The 18069-nt window shown below is 49.9% G+C and overlaps 1 protein-coding gene across 1 annotated transcript in view; it reads left to right on the top strand.

Annotated features, from left to right (window-relative positions):
- Positions 1-18069, top strand: part of EIF2AK4 (eukaryotic translation initiation factor 2 alpha kinase 4) — a 231835-nt gene that overhangs the window by 63974 nt on the left and 149792 nt on the right. The window contains exons 10-12 of the mRNA XM_075330727.1: positions 2937-3046; positions 5773-5930; positions 9996-10426. Coding sequence (XP_075186842.1) covers positions 2937-3046; positions 5773-5930; positions 9996-10426 — 699 coding nt within the window. The remainder of the gene's footprint in view (positions 1-2936; positions 3047-5772; positions 5931-9995; positions 10427-18069) is intronic.

The raw sequence follows: 18069 nt of genomic DNA, 5'->3' as shown, positions 1-18069 counted from the left end.
CTTCTCCCGGCATCAGCCTCTCTTCTCCCGGCATCAGCCTCTCTTCTCCCGGCATCAGCCTCTCTTCTCCCGGCATCAGCCTCTCTTCTCCCGGCATCAGCCTCTCTTCTCCCGGCATCAGCCTCTCTTCTCCCGGCATCAGCCTCTCTTCTCCCGGCATCAGCCTCTCTTCTCCCGGCATCAGCCTCTCTTCTCCCGGCATCAGCCTCTCTTCTCCCGGCATCAGCCTCTCTTCTCCCGGCATCAGCCTCTCTTCTCCCGGCATCAGCCTCTCTTCTCCCGGCATCAGCCTCTCTTCTCCCGGCATCAGCCTCTCTTCTCCCGGCATCAGCCTCTCTTCTCCCGGCATCAGCCTCTCTTCTCCCGGCATCAGCCTCTCTTCTCCCGGCATCAGCCTCTCTTCTCCCGGCATCAGCCTCTCTTCTCCCAGCATCAGCCTCTCTGTCCCCAGCATCAGCCTCTCTGTCCCCAGCATCAGCCTCTCTGTCCCCAGCATCAGCCTCTCTGTCCCCAGCATCAGCCTCTCTGTCCCCAGCATCAGCCTCTCTGTCCCCAGCATCAGCCTCTTCTGTCTCCAGCATCAGCCTCTTCTGTCCCCAGCATCAGCCTCTTCTGTCCCCAGCATCAGCCTCTTCTGTCCCCAGCATCAGCCTCTTCTGTCCCCAGCATCAGCCTCTTCTGTCCCCAGCATCAGCCTCTTCTGTCCCCAGCATCAGCCTCTTCGGTCCCCAGCATCAGCCTCTTCGGTCCCCAGCATCAGCCTCTTCGGTCCCCAGCATCAGCCTCTTCGGTCCCCAGCATCAGCCTCTTCGGTCCCCAGCATCAGCCTCTTCGGTCCCCAGCATCAGCCTCTTCGGTCCCCAGCATCAGCCTCTTCGGTCCCCAGCATCAGCCTCTTCGGTCCCCAGCATCAGCCTCTTCGGTCCCCAGCATCAGCCTCTTCGGTCCCCAGCATCAGCCTCTTCGGTCCCCAGCATCAGCCTCTCTGGTCCCCAGCATCAGCCTCTCTGTCCCCAGCATCAGCCTTTTCGGTCCCCAGCATCAGCCTCTCTCCTCCCAGCATCAGCCTCTCTCCTCCCAGCCTACCCCAGCCTCAGCCTCCCCCTGCATCAGCCTCTCTTCTCTCAGCCTCCCCATCCCAGCCTTCCCCAGGATCAGCCTCTCTCCTCCCAGCCTCCTCCAGCACGCCGTGCTCCTCTGCCGACACTCACAGATCCGATCGCATGCACTCACACACACACACACACTCACAGACACCCGATCGCATACACTCACACACACCCGATCGCATACACTCACGCACACACACATTGACGATATTACACATACGCGCTCACACTCACAACATCCGGAGATACCACATGCTTCTGGTCATGTGATCCTCCGGCAGGTCCTGGAAGCTCACAGCACAGTATCGCCGCCGAGAAGCAAGCGATATCCCAGGATGTTGTGAGTGTGTGGATGCGATGTGGTGTGTGTGTGAGGTGTGTGTGTGTGAGGTGTGTGTGTGTGAGGTGTGTGTGTGTGAGGTGTGTGTGTGAGGTGTGTGTGTGAGGTGAGGTGTGTGAGGTGAGGTGTGTGTGTGTGTGTGTGAGGTGTGTGTGTGTGTGAGGTGTGTGTGTGTGTGAGGTGTGTGTGTGTGTGAGGTGTGTGTGTGAGGTGTGTGTGTGAGGTGTGTGTGTGTGTGAGGTGTGTGTGTGTGTGTGGTGTGTGTGTGTGTGTGAGGTGTGTGTGTGTGTGTGAGGTGTGTGTGTGCTGTTATGTGTGTGCGTGTGTGTATGTTCCGCCGCTGCAGGACCTTGATGCGCTGGCAACTATGCTACCATGGTTACCAGCGTATCTCGTCCCCCGCTCGCACGGGAGCCCACACCAGCATACGCCGGCCAGCCCCAGCAATGCGAGGGTATGTGTCGGCTGGTTTGGCGGCGTACGCTGATGTGGGCTCCCGGGGGTACAGTACTCACCTGGGAGTCGTGGCTCCGTGTCGGTCGGTTCGGGGAATGCGTGGGGGGGCGGGGCCAGAGCTAGCGTGCATTCCGTGAGGGGGGGCGGGGCGTGGCCGAGTTGCCAATGCCTGTAGGGTGCCGGGGCGAGAGGCCAATCTGTGGGGGGGGGCGGAGCCTGGGCGAGTGGCCGGTCAATCCGTGTGGGGGGCGCAGCCTGGGCGAGCGGCCAATCCGTGCGGAGGGGCGGGGCCATGGCGAGCCCAGCGGCCAATCAGCTTTGTGTCACCGTAAGGACACAATTTTGGACAGACAGACAGACAGACAGACACAGACAGACACAGACAGAATAAGGCATATATATATATATATATATATATATATATATATATATATATATATATATATATATATATATATATATATATGTGTATATATATGTGTATATATATGTGTATATATATGTGTATATAGATAGATAGATAGAGAGAGATATATATATATGTATATATATATGTATATAGATAGATAGATAGAGAGATATATATATATGTATATATATATATGTATATAGATATATATATATATCTCTATATCTATAAATATATATATATATATATTTATAGATATGTATGTGTATGTGTATATATATATATGTGTTATATATAATTACATATATATCTAGATATATATATATATATATATATATATATATATATATATATATATATATGTGTAATTATATATATCTATGTGTGTGTTTTATATAGATATATAGATATAGATATATATAGATATAGATATAGATAGAAATATAGATAAAAGTATGGATAGAAATATAGATATAGAGATATATAGATATATAATATATATATTTTATATTATATTATAATTATAAATGTGTATGTATAATATATATATAATTTATAATATAATAATAATATAATAATTTATTATAGTATAGCTTAAGTTTTTTTGTTTTTCCCCTATCAGGTGTGTGTGTTTGGAAGACAAGGAGCGCTGGACTGCTCAGCAATTATTGGGGCACAGCTTCATCAATCCTCCCCCACAAAAATGTCCCGTGAGTGAAGAAAGCCCAGAAGGTGAGAACTTAGGAACTATATTGTCTAGAGTGTTTTTTTTCTTAATCTTGTAGACCAATGAGGTCAAACTTTTAATGTAAATGATGTGGATGAAGCATTCCAGCACAGCTCTGCTTTAGCCATATGTACATTTCCTTGATTATCTGAACCTTGTTTTCAATTGTCTGGCTTGCAGTCCCTGCAACCTTTTAGTAAGAAGCTCCAACCTGCACTTCTGATGTATGACATTATATAGCCCTACAGTGGCATAAAGTCACCTTTCTGATTAATATTACTTAGTATTTTATTTTTTTTACTGGGTGCCTCTGTATAAAATGTAGTCAGCTGTTATTCCGTACAATACGATGGCTGCTGATGTTATTTTGTTGGCCTCTGTTGCATCCTGTGAATATGTATTTGCTGCGTTCTTTCCTTGAGCGTACCCTATAAATGCAATGACTGTAATCTGGATGATTAAGGCTATGTGCCCACGCTGCGGATTTACCGCGGATTTGCCGAAAATCTGCAGCAGCGGCTCTTCCAAGCCATTTCAATGGCATTTTGGAAATGCTGTGCCCATGCTGCGGATTTTTCCGCGGCGGATTTGCCGCGGATTTTGATCCGGAAAAATCTGCAGCATGTCAATTATTGTTGCGGATTTTTCCCATGCAAGTCAATGCAAGGTGTAAAATCCGCAAGAAATCCGCAGGTCTGTTCCCACAGGCTCTTTTTCCTGTGGATTTGGTGCGGATTTCGCAAACAAATCCGCAGGAAGTGATGTAGGATAGTTCAGGAAGAGGAAGTTTCACCATTTTGTAGTGTAGAGTAGTGGCAGTGTAGTCGTGTTGTGTCCGGACTCTGGATTGCCAGCTAAAAGCAGCTAGTTACAGGCTGCTTGCTTTTAGCTGGCAAAACAGGATCCCAGGTCTTTTTTCACAATTCTTTTTAAAAAAAAAAAAAAAAAAAATGTGCTCCGCTGTATTTTCACTGTCCAGCCCGATGCAAGCAAGCAACTGAGGGCTGTGCTTCTCAGCGGGATAAGGCTGAAGCATTCTCTGCCCCTCCCGCTGAGAAAAACAGTCCTCAGCTGCCCCTGAAAATGGCGGCTCCGTTGTGAAGCGCCATTCTCAGGTGCTGTACCGAGGCTCATCCAGCTGCCCTGATGCATTTGGCTGGCTGGGTAATACGGGGTTACTGCCAGTTTTCTGCAAACTGGCACTAAGCCCGAGGTTCATAATGTCATGCCTGTGTAGACACGGCCATTATGAACCTCCGTTTGGTAATAAAGAAAACACAACACTTTTTTAAAAATTTTATTTGAAAGAAAAACACAGACACATCCCTGATTGCCATCTTTATTACTCCCTGAATCCCCCGACGATAATCCATGACAGCTCCGATGTGCACCCGGCTGACCCGGGCACTGACGTCAGCCGGTCACAGCAGCCGTCAGTGTACGAGATGCTGCAAAGCTCTCTTCCGTCTGCTGGGACCGGCTGACGTCCGTGCCCGGGTCAGATGCGTGCACATCGGAGCCCGGCACATCAGCTGGTCGGTGTGCAGTCAGCTGACCCGCCTGCGCTCGCGAATTAAGTCAGCTGACGATGTGCAGTCATGTGACCCGGGCACGGACGTCAGCCGGTCACAGCAGCCGTCAGTGTACGAGATGCTGCAAAGCTCTCTTCCGTCTGCTGGGACCGGCTGACGTCCGTGCCTGGGTCAGATGAGTGCACATCGGCCGACTATTCAGCTGTCGATGTGCACTCAGCTGACCCGCCCGCGCTCGCTAATTAAGTCAGCTGACCGGCTGACTTCTGTGCCCGGGTCAGCTGATGCTCAGCCAGTGAGTTCTGCCGCTCCCAGCAGCCGGCAGAGAGCTTTCCTGTGATATTGTCCTGGATTAACCTCTGAGGCTTGATAGTAATAAAGATGGCAATCAGGGATGTGTGTGTATTTTTCTTTCAATTAAAATTTTTAATAAAGGTGTTGTGTTTTCTTTATTACCAAATGGAGGTTCATAATGGCCGTGTCTACACAGGCATGACATTATGAACCTCGGGCTTAGTGCCAGTTTGCAGAAAACTGGCATTAACCCCGTATTACCCAGCCAGCCAATGCATCAGGGCAGCTGGATGAGCCTCGGTACAGCACCTGAGAATGGCGCTTCACAACGGAGCCGCCATTTTCAGGGGCAGCTGAGGACTGTTTTTCTCAGCGGGAGGGGCAGAGAATGCTTCAGCCTTATCCCGCTGAGAAGCACAACCCCCAGTTGCTCGCTTGCATCGGGCTGGACAGTGAAAATACAGCGGAGCACATTTTTTTTTTTTTTTTAAATAACAGTGAAAGGGAACATGGGACCACATTTTTTGGCTATAAGCTGCGGCCACCACCACTGGGTTATTATATACAGCCTGTTAGAATGTAAGAGCCCAGTGGTGTTGGCATCATCATCGCAGCTTTTCTGTATAAGCACACTGTGAGACTGCTAACAAAATGGATAATGGAGAAGAAAGGAGGGTTGGGACAGGAAATGACATAAAGAGACTTTTTTTGCCTTCAAAACAGTCAAAGCTTTATTCAGAAACACATTGGACAAAATCCGCAACGAAATCCGCGTCAAATCCGCGTCAAATCCGCAGCTATGCTAAGGTGCGGATTCTGGGGGAAAGCTGCGGATTTTGAGGCAGAAAAATCCGCAGCAACATTCTCTCGTGGACACATAGCCTAACATGCTGCCTTTTTTCTAGATTATACCGGTGTGGATTGCACAGAGACTGTGATGCCCAGCATTTCCAATGCAAACGCTGCATTCCATATAGAATCACAAAGGCAGCTTTCCCGCTACTTCAGTGAATTTGAGGAATTACAGATGCTCGGTAGAGGCGCATTCGGGGCGGTTATTAAGGTATTATACCTGTTTTAAGCTCCACGTTTTAGTGTTTAATATTTTTTTTTATTTTTTATTCCCTGGGGTTGATGCAAAAAAGGAGAAAGATTTGCAATATTACACTTTTTAGGAAGTTGAGATCAAGCCCTTTAAGGCTATGTGCGCACTTACCGGATTTTGCCGCGGATTTTCTGCGGTTTCGCTGCATGTTTCACTCCATTGACTCCAATGTAATCGTGAAATCCCGCAATATTCCGAAATCCCGGAATAACGCAGACAGCAAATTCTGTGCGGTTCACTGCGTTTTGCTGCGTTATTCCCTGTGGTATTTCGCGGTTTACCTCCGGTAATGTACATCGCTTGCCTGCGGTTTTGCAGGGAAGTGATGTCATTACAGGAAGAGGAAGCCGTGCAGAGAGTAAACACACACAGATCACAGACACACACAGACATCACAGACACATAGAACACACATAGAAAGCGAACGGAAATATAGAAAAAAAAAAACAAGTGGGGTCCGCTGTATTTTCACCGTCCAGCCAAGGTAAGCACACAGCGGCGGCCCGGTATTCTCAGGCTGGGGAGGGCGAGGGGCAGGGTTAATGTCCCCCGCCTCACTCCCTCTCCCGCAGCTGAGAATATCAGCCGCAGCTGCCCCGGCACTGTCGCATGCATTATGCGGCAGTACCGGAGTGTCCCCGGCTCTTCCTGCAGCCGTGTAGCAGTGGCAGTCAGGGTAATACAAGGAGTTAATGGTGGCGGATCACCGCCATTAACTCCAGGCTTGATCATGGCAGCGTCTATGTGACAGCTGACATGATCAACCCGTAAGTAAAGTGAAAAAACACACAGAAAAATCCTTTATTTTAAATAAAACACAAACAAGCCTCGTTCACCCTTTTATTAACCCATCCCGAAACAAAACTCCGGCGTAAACCACAGCTTCGGCGTCCTGCGAGGCTTGCATCCAGCCGCGACTGTCACAGACACTGCTGAATGCAGCCTCGCAGCGAGACAGCAGAGGTAACCACAGGGCATTTCCCACGGCCGGTAATGTGAACTCACTGCTGACCGTGAGAAATGCAGCGTGTGCTCACAGGGACTCTGTCTATCTATCCCTCTGTCTGTCTATCCCTCTGTCTGTCTATCCCTCTGTCTGTCTATCCCTCTGTCTGTCTATCCCTCTGTCTGTCTATCCCTCTGTCTGTCTATCCCTCTGTCTGTCTATCCCTCTGTCTATCCCTCTGTCTATCCCTCTGTCTATCCCTCTGTCTATCCCTCTGTCTATCCCTCTGTCTATCCCTCTGTCTATCCCTCTGTCTATCCCTCTGTCTATCCCTCTGTCTATCCCTCTGTCTATCCCTCTGTCTATCCCTCTGTCTATCCCTCTGTCTATCCCTCTGTCTATCCCTCTGTCTATCCCTCTGTCTATCCCTCTGTCTATCCCTCTGTCTATCCCTCTGTCTATCCCTCTGTCTATCCCTCTGGCTATCCCTCTGGCTATCCCTCTGGCTATCCCTCTGGCTATCCCTCTGGCTATCCCTCTGGCTATCCCTCTTGCTATCTATTCTTCTGTCTATTTCTCTATCTCAGAATTAAATGACTTTTTTTTTTCTTTTTCAATGTGCTTTATTGCATTGAATGCAATAAAGCACATACCAACCCGCACGCGGCAATACCGCGAACAATACCACGGTAAAACCGCAGCAAACCGCATGCGGTTTTCGGGTGCGGTTTGCCGCGTTTTTTTACCGCGGGTGCGGTAATCTTTGAATACCTGCGGAATTTTCTTGAGAAAATTCCATTTTCCAGTGCGCACAGGGCCTTTATACTAGAAGTCCCAGGAATTTCGAGCTCCATAGAGTTTCAATGGTAGAAATGTTAAATGACCCCTCTCTGGGACTTCTAGTGTTAGAGGGTGTCTTTTGAACACCATAAGCTGATTTTTCATACTACTTCTTACATCTCTTCTGTACACAAAATGAATGTAACTGAGTAATTACAAATATGGTAGAGGAAAAAAAAAGTGGTAATGTGGATTTTGACACAACTTTCCACATGGAAACAGTCGCATACAGATTAGCCATATAGAATGGGACTAATTACCGTGCAAACTGCGAATCCACAGCAATAATCTGATTGTCAGACTTCCAGAATATCTTTCAAATCGGCATCTAGACATCCTGTAATAAGAAATGTAGCTTGAGTACAATTCTATGTATATTTACCATTTCTTGGCCAGATCATTGGACAATAGCCATTGTGTAATGCACCATATCTCCTGTGGTCGCGCTGCAGGGACGTAACACATATTCTCAGTTTTCTCCAGCTAATCACTGGGTGTTCCAGCAGCTTATTGCCAAGACATCCTCCAAAATGGAGAACCCCTTTATTAACCATTCAAGATGACGTATGCATTATTTTTCAGCACTTGCACACTACGTCCTCAGTCTAGACATGTACATGATGCTACTCCTTTTAATTTAAATACAGATCAACAAGATTCCTATATTTTTCACCATATTTATGATGCCTCAACTCAAAAGAAAATCCAATCAAAAACAAACAAATCCGAGTATATTGTATCAATTAAAAATTGTTTAAACATTTATTTAATCAACACTCATTAAAATCACCAAGAAAAAAAATCACTTGAAAAAAAAACACACACAGGGGGAATTTTTGACCACAGATTATTGATAAGATAGGTGGAGGGTATTATACTCAACATTTTAAGCTTTATAAAATATATAAAAAAACTGTATAAATCGAGCAATACCCCAAAACCCTCCCCATTATTTAAATATATTGCACTGATGGAACCGATATATATAAGACCACTGTAAAAATGTATTAAGTCCCCAAATATTCAATTACTATATAAATTCTACTCCATCTTTCAATAAATATTCAGTAAAAATATCCAAATACATAAATATATATTTTTTTGAAATATTCTTGCAGTAATATATGAGGGAATAAATATTCAAACAGAAATGGGTTACTATAAATTTATAGGAGACTCAGACGATTAATATATATAGTGACTGTTTAAACGATTGGAGTGAAAATCCTATAGATGTAAAACAGATAATATAAGTATGCCTATTAAGGCTAAATGTGCACTCAAATAGCGCCTATTTCCAACATAAACCGACTCCCTATAAACAGGCTCAAATCTCTCATGTATGAATCAATCCGTGCAATACTTACATAATACAAGGTCAGAAAAACCCACCAAACACCTTGACGCACGTTTCAAGAAAACCTTTTCATCAGGAGGCTGATGAAAAGGTTTCCTTGAAACGTGCGTCGAGGTGTTTGGTGGGCTTCTCTGAAGTATTGCACGGTTTGATTCATACATAAGAGATTTGAGCTTCTGTTTGTAGGGAGTTGGTTTATGTTGGAAATAGGCACTATTTGAGTGCACATTTAGCCTTAATAGGCATACTTATATTATCTGTTTTACATATATAGGATTTTCACTCCAATCGTTTAAATAGTCACTATATATATTAACCGGCTGAGTCTCCTATAAATTTATAGTAACCAATTTCTGTTTGCATATTTATTAACTCATATATTACTGCTAGAATATTTCAAAAAACTATTTATATATTTATGTACCGTAATTCGATATTTTTAATGAATATTTATTGAAAGGTGGAGTAGAATTTATATGGTAATTTAATATTTGGGGACAATAAATTTAAATTTATACAGTGGTCTTATATATATCGGTTCCATCAGTGCAATATATTTAAATATTGGGGAGGGTGTTGGGGTATTGCTGGATTTATACAGTTTTTTTTTTTGTTTTTTTTTATATATTTTTTATAAATTTCACAATTTTGAGTATAATATCCCTCCACCTATTTTATCAATAATCTATGGTCAAAAATTCCCCTATGTGTTTTTTTTCAAGTGATTTTTTCTTCGTGTTTTTAATGGGTGTTGATTAAATAAATGTTTAAACATTTTTTACAAAATAAAAAATAAAAAATGGATACAATATACTCTGATTTCTGTTTTTCTTTTTTGTTCCTTTTTTATTTAGCATATTCTTTGCATATTTGTTTTTAGGTTCAGAACAAACTCGATGGCTGCTACTATGCGGTCAAACGCGTTCAGATTAATCCTGCCAGCAAACAGTTCAGGAGGATCAAAGGCGAGGTGACGCTCTTGTCTCGACTCAACCATGAAAATATAGTGAGATACTACAATGCTTGGATTGAAAAGCACGAAATTCCGTCTTCCAACACCCCCAAACCTGGAGTTACAGTAGATAAGAAAGTGGTAGTGAAGCCGGAGCAGGTGGTGAAAAATGATTTTGGTCTTGCCGATGACATAGAGGCCAATGCTCCAGCGCCCATTATGACCAGCTCAGTGGAGTGGAGCACATCCTGCGAGCGATCATCAAGTGCCCACTGCAAGAGCGCTGATCAGGATTCAAGTGATGAAGATGACGATGAAGATGATGACGATGAAGAAGGAGTTTTCTCTCCATCATTTCTGTAAGTGGCTTAAGGGAATATACCTGATGTGCTAGTAATACACTGTTATGGTTCATTCCTAGGAGACGTCGTAACATGTTGAAACAAAACCACTATTGTCGGCTCCTCTCTCCTGATAATGCAATACCTCCCATACACGGAAGCCTCGTATAAGAGCGACATAAAGCTGAAATCTTGACTTTCTTCATCGTTCCTTATGGGAGACCCAGACCATGGGTGTATAGCTTCTGCCTCCGGAGGACACACAAAGTACTACACTTAAAAGTGTAGCTCCTCCCTCCGAGCATATACACCCCCTGGATGACTCACATCTAGCCAGTTCAATGCTTTGTGTTCAGGAGGTCACACACATGCATTCTCATCTGATTTTTGATTTTTGATTTCAAAGAGTTGGAAGAAAAGCGGGTCCAAACTGGACTCCCGGCATGTCCCTTCACACCCCACTGTGTCGGCGGTGCTGTTAAGGTTGATTTACAAGGCTGGAGCCTTACATGCCGCGCTCCTTCACCATCCCTCGGGCTCTGGCTTGAAGTGGGAGCCATCACGGTTCTCACTGCTTTGCAGGAGACCGGTCTCCATCCGCAGCCCTTTCAGGACCCTGCCGGACGGAGCGCTCACCCCTCAGGGACCTGGCCCTGCGTCTCATAAGCTAAGTATTGAGACGTTATTGTGGGGAGAGTGTGTTATTTCACTTTGCTGTGATTTCCGGCCGGTTCTCTGGTTTTCTCCTGAGAACCGCGCCGAGGGTGCCTGCTCGTCGGCCGCATGGGAAAATTTAGGCCCCGGCTTCGGCTGCGGCCTAGTTTCGTTTTCAGTGCCCCTGCATGTCAGTCATGCAGGGGGACAGTGCGGCGCCGCCCACCGGCCGTTCAGCAGAGGGGAGGACACTCCTCTCTGAGGAGATGTTTCCCTCCCCTGTATATCCCCTTGGCCCTCCGGTTCCCGCTCTTGGACTAATCCTCCGCCCCCCCCTCCTCACTCCGGCGCCATTTTATCAGCGTTCACACACTGATCGGCGCTGGCTGCTGCAGCTCTGCATCTGTCTGGGGGTCCAAGCTGTGGAATCCGGAGGGCACACAAAATGGCCACAACCTCTGGTTGTGGACTTTCTTGTACTCTCTGGGGGTCATTCTGAAGGAGTGCGTTCTTTACTGCAGAACCTCCACCTCAGCAGCATGTCTCTCTCTAGGAGCAAGGCTGCAAGGCTTTACTCTATATGCACTGCATGTCAGCTCATACTGCCTGAACTGAGCACATATCCACATTGTGATGCCTGCTCTAACATGGTGGTGCCTCAGCCTGGAGTCTCCCCAGGGGTCCCTCTGGCTGCTCCGGCCCCGGTGGCTGAACCCCCGGCTTGGGTAGCATCGTTTTCTAAAGCTATCTCCCAGTCCTTTGCCGACTCCATGGGACAGCTGTCCCGGACTCTGCTGACCATGCATCAGCCCCCTTCTCAGGGCACCTCTGCTGCTTCGGCTCGCTCTGCAGAGCTCACAGAGGATTTTTCGCCTGTTACCCCGTCCTCCTAAACGGAGACGCAGGGACTCTTCTCCTTCCTCGTCCCACGGCTCTGATTCACGAGCTGAAGTGCAGGGCGAGGAGGATGCCTTTACTGTGGGCTCGGACGCTACCTCTATGTACCCCATTGATTTATCTGAAGGGGATGCGGATGTTAGTGACTTGATTGCGTCCATTAATTCCGTACTGGACCTCAATCCACCAGTGTCAGAGGAACGAGCCTCTCTGGTAGAAAAACACCAGTTTACCTCACCTAAGAGAGCAAGGAGTATGTTTGTTTTTTTTTTAACCACTCCAGTTTTCAGGCCACTGTGACCAAGCCCAGGGCCTGTCCTGACAAACGCTTCCCAAAGCGTAGTTCTGATGAACGTTTTCCCTTTCCACCAGAGGTGGTCAAGGAGTGGGCTCATTCACCAAAGGTAGATCTTCCGGTGTCTAGAATCTCAGCCCGGACAGTTGTATCTGTGGCTGATGGCACCTCACTTAAGGATCCCACTGACCGCCAGGTTGACCTTCTGGCCAAATCTGTATATGAGGCGGCAGGGGCCTCGTTCTCCCCGTCTTTTGCAGCGGTGTGGGATCTTAAAGCCGTCTCTGCTTCTCTGGAGGAGATGCATTCCCTCACCAGGGACTCTATGCCCGAAATGGTTGCCTTAACTTCCCAGGCTTCGGCTTTTTCATCCTATGCCATGTCTGCCATTCTGGAGGCTTCTCACCGCACGGCGGTGGCTTCCGCTAATTCCCTCGCGATCCGCAGGATCTTGTGGCTTCGAGAGTGGAAAGCAGACGCTTCTTCTAAGAAGTGCCTTGCTGGGCTCCCCTTTGCTGGGTCCCGGCTGTTCGGTGAACAACTGGATGAAATTATTAGGGAAGCTACTGGCGGGAAGAGTACTTCCTTGCCACAAACTAAAACCAGGAAACCTGTCCAGGGCAGGAACCAGTCGAGGTTTCGTTCCTTTCGTTCCTCTAACTGGTCATCCTCTAAGCCAGGGGTGGGGAACCTTTTTACTGCCGGGGGCCATTTGGAATTTCCTACTAACCTTTGGGGGCCGCACAACATTATCAACTTGAAAAATAACCCAGCTATATTTGGTCAATCGATTAATTAACTCACCCCTACTGTGGAGGCAGGAGCTGCTTCTGTTTGGTGTGACTGTGATGTTCGGTGATATTGATCATCTTGTTTCTCACAGCTGCTTTTCCAGGTTTGTTTCGGTCTGGAGATGCTGGGGGCATATAGATCACAGGAGGGGCTGGGGCATATACATCACAGGAGGGGTTGGGGTGCATAAATTACAGGATACACTAGGAGTACACATCACAGGAGGGGCTGGGGCATATACATCACAGGAGGGGGCTGGGGCATATACATCAGTAGAGGGGCATGGACAGCCTTGGACGTGGCACAGACAGCACTAGGTGGCTGCACGGACTGCACTAGGTGGCTGCACGGACTGCACTAGGTGGCTGCACGGACTGCACTAGGTGGCTGCACGGACTGCACTAGGTGGCTGCACGGACTGCACTAGGTGGCTGCACGGACTGCACTAGGTGGCTGCACGGACTGCACTAGGTGGCTGCACGGACTGCACTAGGTGGCTGCACGGACTGCACTAGGTGGCTGCACGGACTGCACTAGGTGGCTGCACGGACTGCACTAGGTGGCTGCACGGACTGCACTAGGTGGCTGCACGGACTGCACTAGGTGGCTGCACGGACTGCACTAGGTGGCTGCACGGACTGCACTAGGTGGCTGCACGGACTGCACTAGGTGGCTGCACGGACTGCACTAGGTGGCTGCACGGACTGCACTAGGTGGCTGCACGGACTGCACTAGGTGGCTGCACGGACTGCACTAGGTGGCTGCACGGACTGCACTAGGTGGCTGCACGGACTGCACTAGGTGGCTGCACGGACTGCACTAGGTGGCTGCACGGACTGCACTAGGTGGCTGCACGGACTGCACTAGGTGGCTGCACGGACTGCACTAGGTGGCTGCACGGACTGCACTAGGTGGCTGCACGGACTGCACTAGGTGGCTGCACGGACTGCACTAGGTGGCTGCACGGACTGCACTAGGTGGCTGCACGGACTGCACTAGGTGGCTGCACGGACTGCACTAGGTGGCTGCACGGACTGCACTAGGTGGCTGCACGGACTGCACTAGGTGGCTGCACGGACTGCACTAGGTGGCTGCACGGACTGCACTAGGTGGCTGCACGGACTGCACTAGGTGGCAGCACGGACTGCACTGGGTGGCATCACTAGGGAGACACAGAAGTCTGGGGGAGCATAGACATCAACAGGAAGGCACAGACTGGGGGGCATAGAAAGCAGTGGGAGGGTACAGACAGCAGTAGCAAGTTCAGAGCACTGGGGGGTACATAGTACTGAGGGGTGGCACACAGCACTGGGGAGCACGGACAGCATAAGGGGGCACAGACAGCACTGACCGTGGCATGGACAGCACTGGTGGCAGCATGGACAGCATTAGGTGGTGCGGACAGCACTGGGGGGGCATAGACATCACCCAAGGGGTACAGACAGCACTAGGGGAGCACACACAGTACTAGGGGGTACACACTGTACTAGGGGTGTGCTCAACATTAGGGGGTACACACAGCATTAGGGGGTACACACAGCATTAGGGGGTACACACAGCACTGGGGGTACACACAGCACTGGGGGTACACACAGCACTGGGGGGGTACACAGCCCTGGGGGGTACACACAGAATTAGGAGGGGTACACACAGCACGAGGGAGTACACAGCACTTAGCGGGGGGGGGGGGCAGCGATGGGTTGCGTACTCACAGTGAGGGGGAGGAGGAGTCACACACACAGCAGGTCCGGGAGGCTGGTAAATCTGCTGCAGCTCTTCTGTGACATATCGCAGCGTGCTGCTTACCCCGCCCACCAGAGCACACTAGCACAGGCCGGGGTTAAGCCTAGAATGTATGGGCTGCAGTCAGGTCCTGGAAGTCAGGATCTGGATAGAGCCCGTACATTCTAGCATCTACCCTTAAGGCATCAGGCAGTGAGATTTAAAGGGCCGGCAGCCGGGAAAAGCGCGGCTGCTGCCAGAGCACACCGGTCCCTGGGAATGTGCCTGGGGGCCGCATAAAAAGTCGTCACGGGCCGTATACGGCCCGCGGGCCGGAGGTTCCCCACCCCTGCTCTAAGCCCTCAGCCTCGTCCACTAACTCAGCCAAGGCAGAAGAGCGGAGGAGCCGCTGCCATTAAGGCAGCCTCCTCTTGACTATCTGGCTGCGCCAGCAACGTCCTTGGTCGGTGGCAGGCTCTCCCACTTTCGCGACGTGTGATTCCAACACGTCTCCGATCAGTGGGTGCGGGATATCATCTCCCACGGCTACAGGATAGAATTTTCTTCCAGCCCGCCAAACAGATTTTTTCTGTCCACTCCCCCCTGCTCCATAGCCGCCGCCTTCTCTCAGGCCGTGGCTTCCCTGCAGGCCAACGGAGTAATTGTTCCGGTTCCCGCCCGGGAATGGTTCAGAGGTTTCTACTCAAACCTCTTCCTAGTCCCCAAGAAGGACGGTTCCTTCCGGCCCATCCTGGATCTCAAGCTTCTCAACAAGCATGTTCAGGTGCGGCACTTTCGCATGGAATCTCTGCGATCGGTCATTGCCTCAATGACCCAGGGAGATTTTCTAGCATCCATCGACATCAGAGATGCCTATCTGCATGTGCCAATTGCAGTTTCACACCAGCGTTGGCTACGTTTTGCAATCGGAGAGGAACATTTCCAATTAGTGGCTCTCCCCTTCGGGTTAGCCACGGCCCTTCGTGTATTCACCAAGGTCATGGCAGCAGTGGTTGCGGTTCTGCACCTCCAGGGGTTGGCAGTGATTCCTTACCTGGACGACCTTCTAGTCAAGGCTTCATCCAGTGCAAACTGTCAGCGGAGTGTCTCGCTCACTCTCGCCACGCTTGTTCAATTCAGGTGGCTTGTCAATCTGCCCAAGTCCACTCTGACCCCGACCCAGGCTCTTACGTACCTAGGGATGCAATTCGAGACTCTGCCGGCACTTGTGAAGCTGCCCTTAGTCAAACAGCAGTCCCTTCATCTGGCGGTACGCTCTCTGCTGAGGCCCCGCCGTCATTCCATCAGGCACCTCATGCAGGTGCTGGGTCAGATGGTGGCGTCAATGGAAGCGGTTCCCTTTGCCCAGTTCCATCTGCGTCCCCTGCAGCTGGACATCCTCCGCTGTTGGGACAAGCGGACCTCTTCCTTGCACAGGCTAGTGGCTCTGTCGCCACTGACCAGGAGCTCTCTTCAGTGGTGGCTTCGGCCCCTCTCTGTCCCAGGGACTCTCCTTTCTGGCCCCGTCCTGGGTGATTCTCACCACGGACGCCAGTCTATCCGGCTGGGGAGCAGTGTTTCTCCACCACCGAGCACAGGGCACTTGGACTCCGTCCGAATCAGCCCTCTCGATCAATGTGCTGGAAATCAGAGCTGTGCTCCTAGCTCTCGTAGCCTTTCACCACCTGTTGGCGGGCAAGCACATTCGAGTCCAGTCAGACAACGCGACAGCAGTTGCCTACATCAATCCCCAAGGCGGGACACGCAGCCGCCTGGCAATGTTGGAAGTTCGGCGTATCCTTCATTGGACGGAGGACTCAAAGTCCACCATATCCGCAGTCCACATCCCAGACGTAGAAAACTGGGAGGCAGATTATCTCAGCCGTCAAAGCGTGGACAGCGGCGAGTGGGCCCTGCATCCAGCAGTGTTCCGGTCAATCTGCCGCAAGTTGGGCACTCCGGAAGTGGATCTAATGGCATTCCGGCACAACAACAAGGTCCCGGTTTACGTGGCTCGCTCCCACGATCCTCAGGCCTTGGCGGCGGACGCGCTGGTTCAGGATTGGTCCCAGTTCCGTCTGGCCTACGTGTTTCCCCCTCTAGCTCTCTTGCCCAGAGTCCTGCGCAAGATCAGAATGGAGGGCCGTCGGGTCATAATCATTGCTCCAGACTGGCCCAGGCGAGCTTGGTACCCAGACCCGCTCCGTCTGTCCGTAGAGGTGCCGTGGCATCTCCCGGACCGCCCAGACCTTCTCTCACAAGGTCCGTTTTTCCACCAGAATTCTGCGCCTCTCAGATTGACGGCGTGGCTCTTGAGTCCTGGATCCTGACGGTTTCAGGCATTCCTTCCGAGGTCATCTCCAAAAACTATGACTCAGGCTCGGAAGTCTTCCTCGGCCAGGATTTACCACAGGACTTGGAGAATTTTCCTGTCCTGGTGTCGTTCTTCCGGCCATGCTCCTTGGCCGTTTTCCTTGCCGACCATCCTGTCTTTTCTACAGTCCGGTCTGCAGCTAGGACTATCCCTCAATTCCCTTAAGGGACAGGTCTCGGCTCTGTCAGTGTTGTTCCAGCGGCGTATCGCCCGACTGGCCCGGGTGCGCACCTTCATGCAGGGCGCATCTCACGTCATTCCGCCTTACCGGCGGCCTCTGGATCCCTGGGACCTCAACCTGGTCCTCACAGCCTTACAGAAACCCCCCTTTGAGCCTCTTAGGGAGGTTTCTTTGTTTCGTCTTTCACAGAAAGTGGTCTTTCTGGTGGCCATAACTTCTCTCAGGAGAGTCTCTGATTTGGCTGCGCTCTCTTCGGAGTCACCCTTTTTGGTTTTTCACCAAGACAAGGTGGTTCTCCGTCCGTCTCCGGACTTTCTCCCTAAGGTGGTTTCTCCTTTCCACCTTAACCAGGACATTTCATTGCCTTCCTTTTGTCCGGCCCCTGTGCATCGCTTGAGAAAGCGTTGCATACTTTAGATCTGGTGCGGGCGCTCCGGATCTATGTGTCACGCACCGCTGCCCTTAGGCGGTGCACCTCTCTTTTTGTGCTGACCACGGGTCAGCGCAAGGGTCTCTCGGCTTCTAAACCGACCCTAGCTCGTTGGATTAGGTCTGCCATATCCGATGCCTACCAATGTTCTCAGGTGCCCCCCCCGCCGGGGATTAGGGCGCACTCGACCAGAGCTGTCGGTGCCTCTTGGGCTTTCAGGCACCAGGTTACGGCTCAGCAGGTCTGTCAGGCTGCCACTTGGTCTAGTCTGCACACCTTTTCGAAGCACTACCAAGTGCATGCTCATGCTTCGGCA

Source organism: Anomaloglossus baeobatrachus, chromosome 12, assembly GCF_048569485.1.
Source record: "Anomaloglossus baeobatrachus isolate aAnoBae1 chromosome 12, aAnoBae1.hap1, whole genome shotgun sequence".
NCBI lineage: Eukaryota > Metazoa > Chordata > Amphibia > Anura > Aromobatidae > Anomaloglossus > Anomaloglossus baeobatrachus.
This window is presented reverse-complemented; position numbering and strand designations above follow the sequence as displayed.